General features: G+C 43.1%; 1 protein-coding gene across 1 annotated transcript in view; it reads right to left on the reverse strand.

Moving 5' to 3' along the window:
• Window positions 1-1592, reverse strand: part of CSF3R (colony stimulating factor 3 receptor) — a 45413-nt gene extending 43821 nt beyond the window's left edge. Inside the window, exons 1-2 of the mRNA XM_075850537.1 lie at window positions 1464-1592; window positions 32-148 (exon numbers count right to left, since the gene is read on the reverse strand). Coding sequence (XP_075706652.1) covers window positions 32-89 — 58 coding nt within the window. The 5' untranslated portion in view covers window positions 90-148; window positions 1464-1592. The remainder of the gene's footprint in view (window positions 1-31; window positions 149-1463) is intronic.
• Window positions 1593-16148: the final 14556 nt, after the last annotated feature.

The following is a 16148-nucleotide window of genomic DNA, read 5'->3' on the forward strand; positions in this document are numbered from 1 at the left end:
GCTGCAGTCACGAAGGCATAAACTGGCTTACCTTCTGCTACAAGGGGAAGCAGCAGCAAAACCAACAGCACACCCTGGTCGCCGTGCATGTCTTTAGTATTTTACCCCATAAACTGTCCAAAAATTGGGTTAGCTACATCGAGTCTTCCTGCCAAGTTAAAAACATACATTTTATTATGTGTATACATAAATATAGATGGAAAATAGAGGAAGAAATGGTCACACAGCAGCAGTGTAGTACTGTAGTAGGCTCGGCATCATTAGAAATCCAGCAGAGAACAGAAACTTTCAAGTGTATGTTTTTTATTATTATCAGCAGTGAATTGGTCAAACATTAAGCCAATAATAGATGAAATGCAGCAGGTACAGTGATAAGTAAAAAGTACAGCAAAAAAGTATAGTTTCTCAGGAGGTACAAGGGACAGTAACAGCTACCAATGATCAATAGGGTTGTGCCTAGCTACTCTCACTAGACCAAGAGGACCAGCACATGACTTTAATAACGGGAAGTAAGGCACTCAAGGTTGCTGGTCAATACATAGAATAGAAAATTTCCCAGTAGAGGTTTCATGTACGCCACTAAAAGTTAAAATACTTCAAACAATCAACATATAATGTACATAGATATTTACTTCATAATGCATAGTTTCTACTATAGTCACCTCTTCACATGTTAGCATAAAATAAAAATAATGGCAATGATCAAAAAGAATCAATGTCATTTATCAGCTCTTCCTCCACACCAAGAATAAGATATGTCTTATGCAAGTACAGAAATACCTACACAGTATATATCCTTGAGAGACAATCATTTTCTTCAGTTGCATGCCCATAAATTGAGATGCTGAAAAACCCTTAAAAGCTATGCTTAAAGGTGAGCTCCAAATCCCACATGTATCCATGACACTTCAAAATGTGAGTAGGTTACATTGGTGACACCTCTGATCATAGACAGCCACTGATTTCCAGCCTTTTTTTTATATATCTTAAAACCTTTGTCAATGCCTATGCAGAATGGACCGCATTTATTAATCTGTTTACGCTAGTGTTTGCGTAAAGTGCACAACTTTGTGTAGGCATAATGAATTTGTGACACAGTTGAAAAATTTCCTTTCAACTTTCGTTCAAAAAAAATGTTCAGACAGGCAGCCATTTCCAAATGCACTATATTTATTAGGAGGCGAGCACATTTTAATAGATTAGACACAATTCTCATCATCTCCCCAATCTAAATACACTGATGCAAAAAAACACCATGATAAGAATGGCCGTTTTCTTTGCATATTGTTTTTAGTAACATAAATATTTCCATATTGCCATAATCTCATTATTATTATGCTGCAGATAAACCATACAGTATGCAAGAGGCAGAAGAAAAGCAAATCTGATTGCCGAAAGACGAAGGAAGGGAAATCACACAGACAGAGAGAAGGTCCAGGGAAAGTGTCAGAGAAAGTCCTCACCTTCATGTGTGTATGAATCAATTTATTGTAATAATCATAGCTTTTCAATCTTCTGGGCTCATATGCTATTGATGATGGACATAGATCGGTGGAGCCCCTTTCCAAATTTTTCTGTAGGATCCCGTCACAACTTGATGCACCTCTGATAAATGAGAAGACAAGTCGCAAATAGTTAATATTGCAATTCACTCAAATCTGCAGTAAATGCAAGGCAGGAAATGTTCTACCGAGAACAACCAGTAAATCAAGATACCCCATTGTGTCAAGGACAATACATCAAATACATTCTTAGCAGTACATTAGTCTTGGTCTTGTAGAAAAAAGTGTTATTTTTTAACCTTTCAATGTTAAGGACTAGGCTCACATCTGATGATTACATATGGTATGATATGGATCAGACTTGTTTTTTCAGCACATCCCACAGATGCTCAATCGGATTGAGATCTGGGAATTTGGAGTCAACACCTTGAGCTTATGTTCCTCAAAACGTTCCTGAACAATTGTTGCAGTGGGGCAGCATGGCACATTATCCTGCTGAAAGAGGCCACGACCATTAGGAAATACTGTTGCAAAGTTGCAGTACTTGGTTTGCAACAATACTTAAGGTACATGTCAAAGTAATATCCACATGAATGCCAGGGCCCAAGGTATCCCAGCAATAAATTTCCAAGAGCATCGCACTGCCTCTGCCAGCTTGCCTTCTCACCATAGTGCATCGTGGTGCCACCTATTCCCTAGGTAAGCGACGAACAGGCACCCAGCCGTCCATAGGATGTGAAAGAAAACATGATTAATCAGACCAGGCCAACTTCTACCATTGCTCCATGGTCCAGTTGTGATGCTCACATACACATTGTAGGCGCTTTTGGCAGTGGACAGATTCTAGCTTGGACGTTCTGACCAGTCTAGCCCACAAATGCAGAAAACTGTGATGCACTGTGTATTCTGATGCTTCTATCATAGCCAGCATTAAATTTTTCAGCATTTTTTGCTACAATAGCTGTAGGAGCTTACCAGATAGGCTAGCATTTGCTCCGCATGTGCATCAGTGAGCCTTGGGCTCCCATGATCCTGTTGCCGGTTTGCCAGTTGTCCTTTCTTGGACCAGTTTGGTAGGTACCAACCGCTGCATACTGGGAACACCCCAAAAGACCTGCCATTTTAGAGATGCTCTGATCACAATTTGGCCTTTGTCAAAGTGGCTCAAATCTGTACTCTCGTCCATTTTCCTGCTTCCCCATTAACTTTAAGAACAGATTGTTTACTTGCTGTTTAATATTTCCCACCCCTTGACAGGTGACATACTTGCTGAATGTAATATGAATATATACTATGTTATGATATATATATATATTGTAACGTCTGTGGTCGTTGACCACGAACTCCTTCCATGCAGTCGACACCCTTCTCTCCAGAGATGTCTGCACATACAGCTGTCCTGTCCCACAGTGACCACCAGGGTGCGCTTGTGAGCTCAGTCCTGACTTAAGAAGCCAAAGCGCTTGCAGGTGGGAGGTTGAGCTGATTGCTCCCTGTGCTATCAGAAGGACCCAGCCCCTTCCTCCCAGGTCTGAGTGTTGTTTGTTGTATCCTAGTTTGTCTATGCAAATGGTCTCCTAGTGTTTTCCAGTTTCCAGTGTTCCCCGTACCTGTATCCTGTATCCAGTGCTATCCTGGTCAAGTGCTGTGCTGTATTCTACACCTGTCCTTCTACTCCACACCTTACTTCTACCTGCTGCCTTGTCCCAGCCGAGCCTGTCTTGCTACTGTCCGAGCTGCCACAGGTACCCTATACGGACTATAGACTTTGACCTGCGTCCTGTTGGCCAGCTGCCATACCGTCAAGGCGGTAAGGCCCAGTGGGTCCACGAACCCAACGTGACATATATGTATATGCCAATATATATATGTAACGTATATGGCTGCGGCCCGTCGTTCTGACTTTCCCTCTGACGGCCGTGGCCATAGACATGTGAGTTCTCGGCACTCATTTCCTGCTTCAGAGACTGTCTCTCGCAAGGCCCTGCACTGTGACAATATATATGTGTGTATATATATATATATTTATATATATATACATATATATATGTATGTATGTATGTATGTATATATATATATATATCTCATAATGTACTTCTGTTACTAAAGTCTTCATTTTTCTGAGTAGTGCAATCTGGTAATACGTGATGTGAGAAGTCACATTTTCAATAGGTTTCCTGTATGCCCTCAGCAGACCCAGACTGATTTATGAGAGACTCCATCTGCTGCACCATAAATAGAAAGAGTACAGTGGTTATAATGGGGAATTTAATTTAATAAAAGCATAGACTATAATAGACAATAGAAGTATATTAAGTTCACATTAGGTCCCCACACTTTAGTAACGATCGCTCATCCCCATACATAACCCTTCATTTCTTCTCGTGAAAGGAGCAAACAAGCGCCAATCGACATGCTATTTCGTTGATCGGTGCTTGTTTTCAAGGCCCATATCGAGACGTGTACAAAAAAAACCATAGTCTGAATATCTGCTAAGGCTTTGGCAGTTCTGTAATGTGACCAGTGTTATGGGTTGCTTCAAGGTTGCTCCCAGAGTGCTGCAGTCCATGGAATTGTGTCAGGACAAAAAAAAAAGTATATTTAAATTGTAAAATAAATCCATAACCAAATTTTTAAAAATAAATAAATATGTGAGCTTAAATGTGAACTGTAACCGCAATCTATTGGGAGTATACAGTTCTGTGCGAGTGAGAAGAAATGTAAATTGAATACTCTCCGTAACTTCTTGGCCTAATCAAACTTATATTCTTCCAGGAATGGCTGCTCAATTATAGCCATTATAGCCATTATAAACTGTACTTTGCTATTTGTACGATTTAGTTGCCCACACAATTGGTCTCAGCTAGGAACCAACAAGAGAAAGGCCACGTGGCAGGAGGCCGTAAAGGGGAATCTGCTGGAGGTATTATTTAGTTCCTTTTTCTCTTGGGGCCTCATCGTCCAGAACATGGTGAATACGGGTCCTTACCACTGCTTGAAGTTCAAGCCAAAATTAAAAACTTTTCTTAATTTATCTTTCATTTGTCTCATGAAACCAGAATAACATTAAAATAAACACAAAAGGAGTCAGTTATGTTAATATACCAGATATTACTGCAGCCTGAGACAGCACTGTGCAGCTTATGATCACTTCTCTTAAAACTGCCTCCAAAGCTGCGCCTCGCCAACAAATGTGTCACGCCTGTGGGGTATGTGGACCCACTAGGCTGCTCCACCGTAGCTTAGTAGCAGCTGACCAAACTACAGTCAATGAAAGTCTTTAGAACTAGAGCACGAGCACTAACGATGCAGCACTAGCAGCCAGGGGTGTCACTAAGGACTTAAAACCTCAGGGGGAATAGCCTCAATACATATTTGCCCCCCCCCCCCCAAAAAAAAAATGTGTGTATATGTGTCTGTGTATATATATATATATATATATATATATATATATATATATATATATATATATATATGAGACAGCATATCTATAGCAATACGACCATATAGCTATGGATAGGATTAGATACAGCGGCTCAGCAGACAGTATAACACATTATAGGATTAGATACAGTGGCCCAGCAGACAGTATCACACATTATAGAAATATATATAGTGGCTCAGCAAGCAGTATCACACATGATAGGATTAGATATAGGGCCCAGCAGACAGCATAACACATTATAGGATTAGATACAGTGGCCCAGCAGACAGTATCACACATTATATAAATAGATATAGTGACTCAGCAGACAGTATCACACATGATAGGATTAGATATAGGGCCCAGCAGACAGTATCACACATTATAGGATTAGATACAGTGGCTCAGCAGACAGTATCACACATGATAGGATTAGATATAGGGCTCAGCAGACAGTATCACACATGATAGGATTAGATATAGGTCCCAGCTCGCTGACATTGCAGCTCCAGCGGTGGACCTAGGAAAGGTAAGTATAAGATTTATTTTCCTTTTTTATGTGTTACTAATTTTTTTTGTGTGTTTGTGTTTTTTCACAAGTTCGGTTGTTGGACTACTTGGGATTCGAGGACTACTACGATAACTGCGTTTTATTTATTTTCAATAAAATGTATATCGAGGGTTGTGTGGAATTTTTATTTCAATAAAATATTTTATCTATGCCTTTATATTTGTTTAAACTTTATTACTACCACCTTAGTAATAGCTGCTGGCTGATTGACAACGTCCATTACTAAGGCGAGACTTAATGTTAGACATTAAGAGGCTAACACTAACCCCGATTATTACCCTGGTACCCACCGCCACCAAGGGTACCGGGAAGAGCCATGTACGATCCAGTACCCGACCATCTGTAGTGACGGAGGGGCACTGGGGTGACCACAGGCTGATATTATTCGGCTGGGAAAGCCAAAGAACAGTGGCCCTTCCCACCTTGGTAATGCTAGCCGGCTGCTGCTGTGTTGTATCTGGCTGGTTATAAAAATGGGGGAACCCCACATCGTGCTGTCCAATTATTTATAAAAAAAAATGACGTGGGGTCCTCCCCATTTTTCTTAACCAGCCAGATACAACGCAGCAGCAGCAGCAGCAGCAACCTAGCATTACCAGGTTGGGAAGAGACACTGTTTTTGGCCTTTCCCAGCTTAATAATACCATCCTGCGGGGGCCAGTGCCCAACCATCCCTACAGATGGTCGGGTACTGGATCGTACCCGGCTCTTCCTGGCCCCCCTGGTGGCGGTGGGTACTGGGTTAATAATGGGGGCTAGTGTTAGCCTTTTCACTGTCAATCAGTCAGCGGCCATTAGTAAGGTGATAGCGATAAAGTTTAAAAAAAACACAAAGACATAGAAAAAATAGATTTATTGAAATGAAAAACCCCCACACAACCCTCATTAACCATTTTATTGAGAATAATAAAGCCGCTATCGAAGTAGTTCTCGAATTCGACGTAGTCCAACGACCGAACCTGTAAAAAAACACAACTAAAAACATTAGTAAGGGCCTGTTCACATCACCGCTGCCCTTCCGTTGAGGGGTTCCGTCGGGTTAACCCCTCAACAGAAAGGCAAACTGAAACCTCCGCTTCCATTTCCCTCACTATTGATCTCAATGGTGATGAAAACGTTGCTGAAGGATTCCGTTTGTCACCGTTGTGACAGGGTTCCGTTGTTTTGCATTGCATTGAGATCAATGGTGATGCAAACGGAAGCTAAGGTTTCAATTTGCCTTTCCGTTGAGGGGTTAACCCGAAGGAACCCCTCAATGGAAGGACAGCAGTGATGTGAACAGGGCCTTAGATACAGGGCCCATGTGCAAGGTAGGCTTAGATACAGGGTCCAGTAGACAGTATTCTTTTGCAGTATAAGATTACTGTCTGCTGTGGCCCTGTATCTAAACCTAACACACGGTAGACTTTAAAGGGGTTGTCCAGTCCTAAACATTGATGACCTATCCTCAGGATAGGCCATCAATAGCTGATGGATCGGCGATTCAGTGTGAGAAAGTGACCGGAATGAAGGGGAAGTAGCACTCGTACAAGCTCTGCACCCCCTTCAAAACAGCTGATTGGGTGGGGTCCCGGGTGTCAGACCCTGACCCATCAGCTTCAGCAAGACAGTATAATTAAACATACCCACCTCTTCGGCCGCAGCGGAGGTCCTCACTCCATCCAGTGTCGGGATGTTGTGCGCAGCGCATAGCGTCGTGACGTTATACGCTGCGCACAGCGCTGTGACGTCAGAACCTCCGCTGCGCTCCGGAAAGAGGGATGGTAAGTACTGTCAGTTACTATAGTAACAGGGGCCTGTGTCGTTTATTACATAGGCCCCAGTTACTATAGTAACTTTTCATTGATGTGGTGCGGGGGGCCACGGGCCACCTTGGCTTCGGGGCCCGGTCGCAATTGCGACCACTGCGACCCCTATAGTTACGCCACTGACAATTACAGGATACGGGATACAGGAAATAGGATACGGCAACACTGGGAACCGGATACAACTAAGGGACCATTTGCTAAACAAATATGGGTAGACACAACAATGCTCTGGCACAGGAAGAAGGGCAGGACGGATTTAAGGAGGGCAGGGTACACAGGGATAAGATAGGGAAGGTTATAGTGGTGCGCCCGCTAGCCCTTTAAGAGGTTACTAGGGCGCGCGCACCCTACGGGAGCGAGCAACGGGCGGGAGCAGTACATGCCGGTGTCCCTGGGAAAGAGGGAGAGGAAGCCAGCTCAAAGGTAAATGATGTTGGCGGCCGCTGGAGGAAGCCGGGTAGTGGCAAACGACGGCCGCAAGCGCTACAAAATGGTAGGGCCCCTTAATGGTGGGGCCCACCTCAGTTTGAGTAGCACTGTTTTAGGACATAGTTTTTAGAAAATGAAAAGACTTTCTTAAAGAGCATCCCCTCATTATTAAAAAAGGTGTTTGTTTTTGCGAACACTTTTCGGTATGTGCTCTTGGGGCCACCACCTAATAGTCAGAGCCAAGAGTCACATTTAGAATAACTCTTGACTTCATAGGTCCAGCTCCGCATTGAAAATTATACAGCAGCTAAACTCTACAGGTCAGTGCTAAAAAAAAGGTGTGTAGAACTAGATAGGCATCCTGAGTTTAATTTTAGTGTAACAAGCAAAACTGATACAATCAAGATTGTTGCCTTTTGGGAATATATTTTGGAGACTGCCAAATAGCGAAAAGTTAATGTGTTTTTTTTGTTTAACCTTGACATCATAATGGAATCTGGGTAATAATGTGATGTCACAGGATTATATGATACTAGCCAACATTACCCAATATAGGGCAAAGCGGATTGACATACTGGATGTTGTTTTATGCAATTATAATCCAAGTGGGGAATGACCGCTCAGAAAAGTGGTTGTCACATTTTCCTCCCATTTGGCCTGTTCCCAAGGATACTTGCTCATTCCAAAATGCTGCCATCAGGTTAGCTATTATGTGCGGTTTTGCGCGCCTATTTGTGTGCGGCAAAACCACAGTGTAATACAGTACCAGCATAGACAATAAGATTCCAGGGAATCTCATGTCCACGCTGCTGTATTTTTCGGGACGTAAATTTACCCGCGGTGTGTATTTTTGAAACTGCGGCATGTCAATTTATCCCGCCCAACTACGCTTGCGAATTCTATCCCTGTAGTTCTACAGAAATACGCAGAAAAACCCACAGCATGAAAACGGCGCGTTTTACGCAGCAAAATGTAATCGCACCGAAAAACATACTTTCAGGTGGGTTTTTTTCCTGCAAATTTCTTGTGGTTTTGCTGTGTATGTTCCACAGCAAAATACGCAACGTGTGCATGTAGCCTAAAGGGTAACTAAACGTTCAACAAACTTCTGACATGTCATAGTGACATGTCAGAAGTTTTGATTGGTGGGGGTCCGAGCACTGAGACTCTCACTAATCGCTAAAACTAAGCTTCAGAAGTGCTCGTGTGTGTGCTCAACCGCTTATTCTCTGTTTAGCTTTTTCTGGAAATGTATCGGAGTACGGACTCAATAGAATGTCTATGAGTCCGTACTCCGATACATCGGCTTACTGGAAAAAGCCGAACAGAAATGAAGGGGCTGAGCGCTCACACAAGCACTTCTGTCGCTTAGTTTTGGTGTGGGCCCGAGCAATCAAAATTTATGACGTGTCACTATGACATGTCAGAAGTTTGTTGAACGTTTAGTTACCCTTTAAATAAAAGACTGTATAAAATACATCTCTAGAATTTTAACCAACAAGTAATGTAATTTTAGAATAAAAAATCAATCCATCCAGGATCTACCACTTTCAACAACGGTGCACTAAAAAGCGGCAAAAAAAAAAAAAGCCATATCTTTTTATGTCTATGGATTAAACAGGTTTTCCCATTATAGACATTATTCGTATATTTACTGGGACCCTCCCCTATTGAGTGAACCTCCCCTGAACAAGTTCAGCTCTTTCTGTAACTTCCATAAAGTTTCCATTCAATCTCTAACTTGATGAGGCGGCCGGTAGCTGCATCAACTGAAGGAACAGTGTCATGGACCTCCATTCTCCCAATAAGTGGGGGTTAGGGTATGTTCACTCTAAGTTGGTTGCAGGCAGAAAGATTTTTTTTACGCATTTTTTGGCCATTGAGCGCCGTGGGCAAAAAACACCAGTGAAAACAATTTTCTCTGCCTCCCAATGATGCCAATGGGAGCTCCGAGACGGAAACGCAGGGAAGAAAGAGCATGACGCTTTTTTTTCCCACAAGAAATCAACGGGAGGCGATTTTGGACGGTTTTTGGCGTTGTTTCAGCCCCGCCAGCCTCCCTAGCTATGTCCCATTATACATGACATTTCTGGAAACCTGTAATTGCTGTTCATTTTAAAACTGCCATCATGTCACTAAGACCTTTTAGAAAAATAGGGAAAGAAATTATCCAAAAAAAAGAAAGAAAGATGTTTTTCCAGGATGAGTTATGAGAGAAAAATTGTTACAAGTATGTGTTATTTTTTGTTAAGAATTTTGAAAAATTAGCAATAATTTCCCGATTTTTGTATTGTATACAAACATGATAGTAGGACCAGTTTTACCCATATAATGGCTGCCCATTGCCCACCTTTGTTATGCATAGGAAGAAATCCAATGTGTTGTAATCTGGTTCCTTTTTTGCTCAGCACATCAAATGTAATTGCATTCTCTGTGTTGTTGAAAAGAACTAAGATAATTAGAAAAGGAAACCGATATGGGGGATATATTCTACAGCACACAAAATCTAGAGCACATGTCTACAGCCAAAGGTTATGTAGCCAAAGAAAGATGTGGTGGAAATTATTTTACGGATTCAGAATTGAACATTGATAGAGACATTATTTCTTAAAGAATGAATTACTTGTATCCATAGGCTTGTATTGTGAAAAATCACTAGGTATAGAACTTTGAATGAAGGCAGGATAAACTGGAAATACACGAGTAAAGACTACTTTGGAATTCTTTACATTGAAAAACATGAGAGATATGACATATGAGACATGTTTGCCGTTGCACCAAAACAGCCACAGGACGAAAGGAAGGTCCAAGTTTTATAGCAATTACATCTAAGAACATCTGGAGAGAAATAGTTCTACTAGTCACACAAATTCCAGCTATAGAATAAAGATAGGCAGAGTAGTGCCTGCCCAATATTGCTTAATAACGTAATCATTATTACATTTTTAGTAGACATAGAAACCTTAACTATCAATTCATTAATAATCGGCAGTGCTATAATGAGATGCTTTTAAGTTAACCATAAATGAGCAGTCGATTATATTTTACTGATAATTATTTCATATAATGACTAAAATGAGCAGTCAACACATACCTGTAGGGGGAGCTTTATTAAGATTGGCTTTTTATGACAGAAAACTGTTGTAGAAACCTTGTTGATTACCCCCATAAACTGCTCACCCCCCAAAAAAACAACAACATCCTTGCATGTTATGTTTTTTGAAACTACTCTCAATCCTGTAAAAAATTGCCACGTTTTACTATTTATTCCTCCAGTATTTTACAGTGTGTGGTTTATACAGCAGTCATGTAAATAGCTGGATGACTAGAATGTGAATGAAGCAGCTCTCTTTCCCTCTCTCCCAGCAGGAAGTATTAGCAACATCTGAAATATTGTTTTGTTTCTTAGAATAGGCAATCAACCAATCAGCCACATATAACAAAACATCTCTGTCTGTCTAAAGCTGAGGAAACTCACTCAGTGCTAGTCATCACTTCCCACGCTAAACAAACTTTGGTAATAGTATGCAGTAAACAAACATTTCAATAATGGGAAGGGAAGTTGAGGTCTTGATTCACAGGGGTAGGTCTTTTAACCCCTTGCTGCACCAGGACGCACCTGTACATCCTGTATTGCAGGGCTTTAAGGCACTAGGACGTACCAGTGCGTCCTGGGAAACAACTGTCACCCTTTCAAAGGAAAGGGTGACAGATCTGTGCCATCAACAGTTTATGACAATTGATCGGCACAGTAAGATGGCAGGGGACCAATCACAGCGGTCCCCGGCCGGTGATCGCGGTGATTGGTCAGTCACAGCAGGGTGACCAATCACAGCTCCTTGAGAATTTGTATGTAATAGAGCTGGCTCATAAGCTGAGCCAGCGCCATCACCGCCGGTTATCGGCTGTCCGACACCCCGCTGTAACGGCCAGGACGATTAACCCCGATTTTCCCCTTAGATGCAGGAGTAAAAAGTGATCACTGCATCTAGGTGGCTTCTAGCCTGTCGGCAACCCTGATTGTTGCCATGAGCACGGGTGTCAACTGTTTGTCACAGCTGACATCCTGCTCTAATGGCCAGGACCGGAGCTAGGCTCCGATCCGGCCGATTAGCCCCTTAGATGCAGCGATCGCTGCATCTAGGTGGTTAGATCGCACCCTATGGTTGCTAATAGCAACCATCGGCACCCGTGGGGGTGCCGATGATTGCTATGGCAACCTTAGCCTAACAAAGACTTCCCAGTACGGAAGCCTGTTAGGCCCTGCTGGGAGGTGAAGCCTAATAGGCTGGCTGTCAGTGAATAGCTGACAGCTCTAATACACTGCACTATGCAGGTAGTGCAGTGTATTAGAATAGCGATCAGGGCTTCATGCCTTCAAGTCCTCTAGTGTGACAAAACAAAAGTTAAAACAAGTTAATAAAAATGTTGTAAAAAAAATAAAAGTTTCAGGTTAAAAAAAACTATAACAGCCTTTTTTCCCATAATAAGTCTTTTATTATTGGAAAAAACAGAAAACATGAAATAAAAGTACACATATATGGTATCAACGCGTCCGTAACGACCCAAAATATAAAAATATCACACGGTGAACACCGTAAAAAAAAACGAAAATAAAAAACGATTCCAGAATGACTGTTTTTTAGTCACTACCCCTCACAAAACAGAATAAAAAAAGGGATATAAAAGATGCACGTACCCCAAAATTATAGCATTAAAAACTACAGTCCGTCCCGCAAAAAACAAGACCTCCCACAGCATTTTTGACGGAAAAATAAAAAAGTTATGGCTCTCAGAATATGGCGACACAAAAAATAAATTATTTGAAACAAAAGGGATTTTATTGTGCAGACGCTGCAAAACATAAAAAAACCTATATACATATGGTGTCGTCGTAATCGTATTGACCCGCAGAATAAATTAAAATTGTCATTTATAGTGCATGGGAAACGCCGTAAAAAAAAGAATAAAAAACATTATCAGAATTGCTGGTTTTTGGTCACCTTGCTTGCCAAAAAATTCAATAAAAAGTGATCAAAAAATCGCATGTACCCCAAAATGGTACCAGTGAAATCTACAGATTGTCCTGCAACAAATAAGCCCTCACACGGCTGCGGTGGAGAAAAAGTAAAAGAGTTCTGGCTCTCAGAATATGGCGATGCAAAACAAAAGTGGATAAGATTTTTTATTTATCAGTGCGACACTGGCCACATATCTGCGGATTATTATTTATTTACCGCATTATTATACCCTCTAATTATGCCCTGATGTACTCTGCAGGTTACATATGCTCCCACATCATAAATTGAAATAACAGCAAAACCCCAAATAGAACCTCCACCAAGCAAAATCTGCGCTCCAAAAGCCAAATGTCGCTCCCTCACTTCTGAGCCCTGCAGCGTACCCAAACAGCAGTTTACGTCCACATATATGGCATCGCCATACCCGGGAGAACCCGATTAACAGTTTGAGGTATTTGTCTTCAAGGCACGAACTGGGCACAAGATATTGTGCACTAAAATGGCATATACCTGTGGAAAATGCAATTTTCACTTTGCACCATCCGCTGAGCATTCATTTCTAAAAAAAAAAAATCCTGTGTGGTCAAAATGCTCGCTACACCCCTTAAAAAATGCCTTGAGGGGTGCAGTTTCCAAAATGGGGGTCACTACTTGGGGGTTTGTTTTACTATGTGACCCCAGAGCCCTGCCATTGTGGGCAAATGCTGCGAAAATCACCAAAATAGGCCTCATATGCGCATTTGCCCTTTCACTTCTAAGTCCTGTCATATGTCCAGGCAAATGGTGAATGCCTTGAGGGGTGTAGTTTACAAAATGGGGTCACTTCTCAGGGTTTTACACTCTACTCCGGTACCTAAGGGAGCTCTGCAAATGCGACATGGCGCCTGTACACCAGTCTGGCAAAATCTTCACTCTGAAAGCCAAATCGCGCTCATTCCATTTTTAGCTCTGCCATGTGCCCAAACAGCAGTTTAGAGACACACACGGCATATTGCTGTACTCGGGAGAAATTGGGTAACAAATTGTGTGTTGTTTTTTCTCCTATTACCCCTTGTGAAAAATAAAATAGGGCGCAACACTACATATTTTTTGGGAAAAAAATAATTTTTCATTTTCACTGCCTCATTTTAATACAATCTATAAAACACATGTGGGATCAAAATGTTCACCACACCCCTAGATGATTACCCTGAGGGGTATAGTTTCCAAAATTGAGTCATTTCTCAGGGGCTTCTACTGTACTGGTACCTCAGGGGCAGGGGCGTAACTAGGAAAGACTGGGCCCCATAGCAAACTTTTGACTGGGGCCCCCCCATCCCTGGGTGTCACACAACCCCCCCCTTGTAGATAGTGCCTTTTTTACAAACTCCCCCTTTTGATAACGCCATAAAGCCCCCCTGTAGATAACACCATACAGCCCCCGTTGTAGATATCTACAGAGGGGGCTGTATGGCGCTATCTACAGAGGGGGCTGTATGGCGTTATCTACAGGGGGCTGTATGGCGTTATCTGCAGGGGGACTGTATGGCGCTATCTACAGGGGGGACTGTATGGCGCTATCTACAGAGGGGGCTGTATGGTGTTATCTAGAGGGAGGACTGTATGGCGTTATCTACGGGAGGGGGCTGTATGGCGTTATCTACGGGGGGCTGTATGGCGTTATCTGCCGGGGGACTGTATGGCGCTATCTACAGGGGGGACTGTATGGCGCTATCTACAGAGGGGGCTGTATGGCATTATCTACAGGGGAGACTGTATGGCGTTACCTACAGGGAGTCTGTATGGCGTTCCCTACAGGGGGATCTATAGGGAACACCATACAGCCCCCCCTGTAGGGAACGACATACTGCCCCCCCTGTAGGGAATGCCATACAGCGTCCCCCCCTGTAGGGAACGCCATACAGCCCCCCCTGCAGGGAAAGCCATACAGCCCCCCCTGTAGGGAACGCCATACAGCCCCCCCTGTAGGGAACGCCATACAGCGTCCCCCCCCTGTAGGGAATGCCATACAGCGTCCCCCCCCCTGTAGGGAACGCCATACAGCGCCCCCCCTGTAGGGAACGCCATACAGCGTCCCCCCCTGTAAGGAACGCCATACAGCCCCCCCCCTCTAGGGAACGTCATACAGCGTCCCCCCTCCCAAAAAAATGCGACCTACAGTGTGTCCTAATAAAAGACATGTATCCCCTATCCACAGGATAGGGGATACATGTGTGACCGCTGGCATTGATAGGGAGAACGGGGGACTGAAATTCCCCCCAAGTTCTCCATGACTAACCTCTGACTTCCGGCGTCTGCGCAGCTCAATAAAAATGAAAGGAGCGCTGGTCACGCATGCGCACAAGCGGGACCTGCGCTCCATTCATTTCTCCGGAGCTGCCGACACAGACCCCGGAAGTCCGAGGTTTGTGATGGAGAACTTCAGGGGACTTTCAGTCCCCCGTTCTCCCTATCTATTCCAGCGGTCACACATGTATCCCCTGTCCTGTGGATAGGGGATACATGTCTTTTGTTTAATGGCAGAGCGGGGAGATACCTCCCTGCTCTGCTGTAGTGTACAGTGGCGTCCCGCTGTAGTAGCCATAGCGGCTGCTAGCGGAGCCCCCGGCCATGGTATGGGCCCGTGCCGGCGGGCGACACGGGCCCCCTCATGCCGCGGGCCCCGTAGCAGCCGCTACTGCTGCTACGGCAGTAGTTACACCACTGCTCAGGGGCTCTGCAAATGCGACATAGCGCCCAAAAAACAATCTATATGCCAAGTAGCATTTCTGCCATTCTGAACCCTGCCGTGTGTCCAAACAGAAGTTTATGACCACTTATGCGGTATTTCTGTACTCAGGAGAAATTGCTTTACAATTTTTGGAGTCCGGTTTCTCCTTTATTCCTTGTGAAAATGAAAAAAATTCAACATTTTAGTGGAAAGAATGTAGATTTTCATTTTCACTCCCTAATTTCAATAAATTCAGCAAAAAAACTGTCGGGTCAAAATGCTCACTATATCGCTAGATAAATTCCATTAGGGGTGTAGTTTCCCACATGGGGTCACTTTTGTGGGGTTTGCACTATTTTGGCCCCTCAGTAGCTTTGCAAATGTGACATGGCACCACAAACCATTCCAGCAAAACCTGAGTTTCAAAAGTCAAAAGGCGTTCCGTGCCTTCTAAGCCCAGCCGTGTGTCCACTCAGCAGTTTATTACCACATATGGGGTATTGCTGTGCTCAGAAGAGTTTGCTTTACAAATGTTGAGGTGCTTTTTTTTCCTTTATCTATTGTAAAAATGAGAATATATGAGCTAAAACTACATTTTATTAAAAAAAATTTAGATTTTCAATTTCACGGCATAATTCCCGCAAAAACGTGTTGGGTCAAAATGCTATTATATTCCTTGAGGG

Source organism: Rhinoderma darwinii, chromosome 2 (genome assembly GCF_050947455.1).
Source record: "Rhinoderma darwinii isolate aRhiDar2 chromosome 2, aRhiDar2.hap1, whole genome shotgun sequence".
NCBI lineage: Eukaryota > Metazoa > Chordata > Amphibia > Anura > Rhinodermatidae > Rhinoderma > Rhinoderma darwinii.